This window comes from Myotis brandtii, unplaced genomic scaffold (genome assembly GCF_000412655.1).
Source record: "Myotis brandtii unplaced genomic scaffold, ASM41265v1 scaffold48, whole genome shotgun sequence".
Lineage (NCBI taxonomy): Eukaryota > Metazoa > Chordata > Mammalia > Chiroptera > Vespertilionidae > Myotis > Myotis brandtii.
In genome coordinates this window covers 3,176,281-3,177,473 of record NW_005368341.1, presented here as the reverse complement: position 1 = coordinate 3,177,473, position 1,193 = coordinate 3,176,281, and the positions used below count along the sequence as shown (strand labels likewise).

At 63.1% G+C, this 1,193-nt stretch overlaps 1 protein-coding gene across 2 annotated transcripts in view; it reads left to right on the top strand.

Moving 5' to 3' along the window:
• Nucleotides 1–1,193, top strand: part of TAC1 (tachykinin, precursor 1) — a 28,067-nt gene that overhangs the window by 19,555 nt on the left and 7,319 nt on the right. For both annotated transcript variants that reach the window (XM_005876048.2, XM_005876045.2), the window contains exon 2: nt 271–422. In XM_005876048.2, the coding sequence (XP_005876110.1) occupies nt 300–422 (123 nt within the window). In that variant the 5' untranslated portion in view covers nt 271–299. The remainder of the gene's footprint in view (nt 1–270; nt 423–1,193) is intronic.

The window sequence follows — 1,193 nt, the reverse complement described above, 5'->3', positions numbered from 1 at the left end:
GGGACAGCGGAGGACGGCGGGGAGACGTGTAACCCGATGTCCTTCATGTCTCCCACCTGCGGAGCCTCCTGGCTTGGGAGTGTGGATTGGTGGGTGGGTTGGGGGCTGGTGGGGTTGGGGTCGGGGAGAAGGAGACTTGAGAAGCTTGGGGCTGATTCTCTTTCCTAAATGGTACAGGCTTTTTAGCTTGGTTCCGTTGTGGGGCAGACAGTGTTGCTGCCCCTTCTTAGGTAGCCGCCCCCAATGTCTGTAATTTCCCCTCCACGATCTCTTCTCCCTGCCCTTCCCAGAAATCCAGCATGAAAATCCTCCTGGCCTTGGCCGTCTTTTTTCTCATCTCCACGCAACTGTTGGCAGAAGAAATCGGAGCCGACGATGGTCTGAATTACTGGTCCGACTGGTCCGACAGCGACCACATCAAGGTGAGTCCCGGACCCCAGCTGGTCCTCGTGGCTCCTCCCGAGCTCGGGGAGCTGTCACTGTCCCTCGAGAGAGCGCCCCGGTTGGCCTGGCGGGCGCGGCGACCGCGACCAGTGAGACCAGTGGCTGTGCGAGGATGCATAGGACGCCACCCTCAGGTCCCGGGCGAGGTGTGCCCACCGCCAACTTTCCTCCCGAGGGCAGCACGCCGGTCTCAGGAACTCGCTGCAGCAATAATGCCCTCGGTGATGAGCCCGGGGTCCTCACCAGGCTGGGCACCCCACAAGGTTTCACCCCCGGGTAATGGGGATTTCGGGGACTCTCCTCCAGCCGAGAGGACCTGGCGTTTGGAAACGCTGGGCAGGGGCAGAGGAGGGCACGCCGGACCCTGGCAGAAGCCGGGGCAAGGGGCGAGCTGCTGGGGACAGAGGTGGATGGAAAGCTAACTTCCTGCCGTGACATGTACTTTGTGGACCTGAGAAGCTTGCAGGCTGTTGGCGCGAGGGAGCGCGCCTCCCGGGAACAGTCAAAGTCGCGCCAGGCAGGTGGCTCGCAAAGCGCGGGTCAGCCTGCCCCGCCCCGGCAACACCTGTGTGCCTTTCGGGTGATGAGGCGTCTCCAAATCCGCCCGAGACGAGACTGAGTCAGGTGGCTAAGAGGCAGATGAGTGAGGGTCCCCAGGCTGCGAGCAAAGAGCGGAAAGCCCGTGGGGCTCGGAGACCTCACCTCCTGGTAACGCAGGGACTCGGGGGAGGCAGCGGCGCTGGACACGA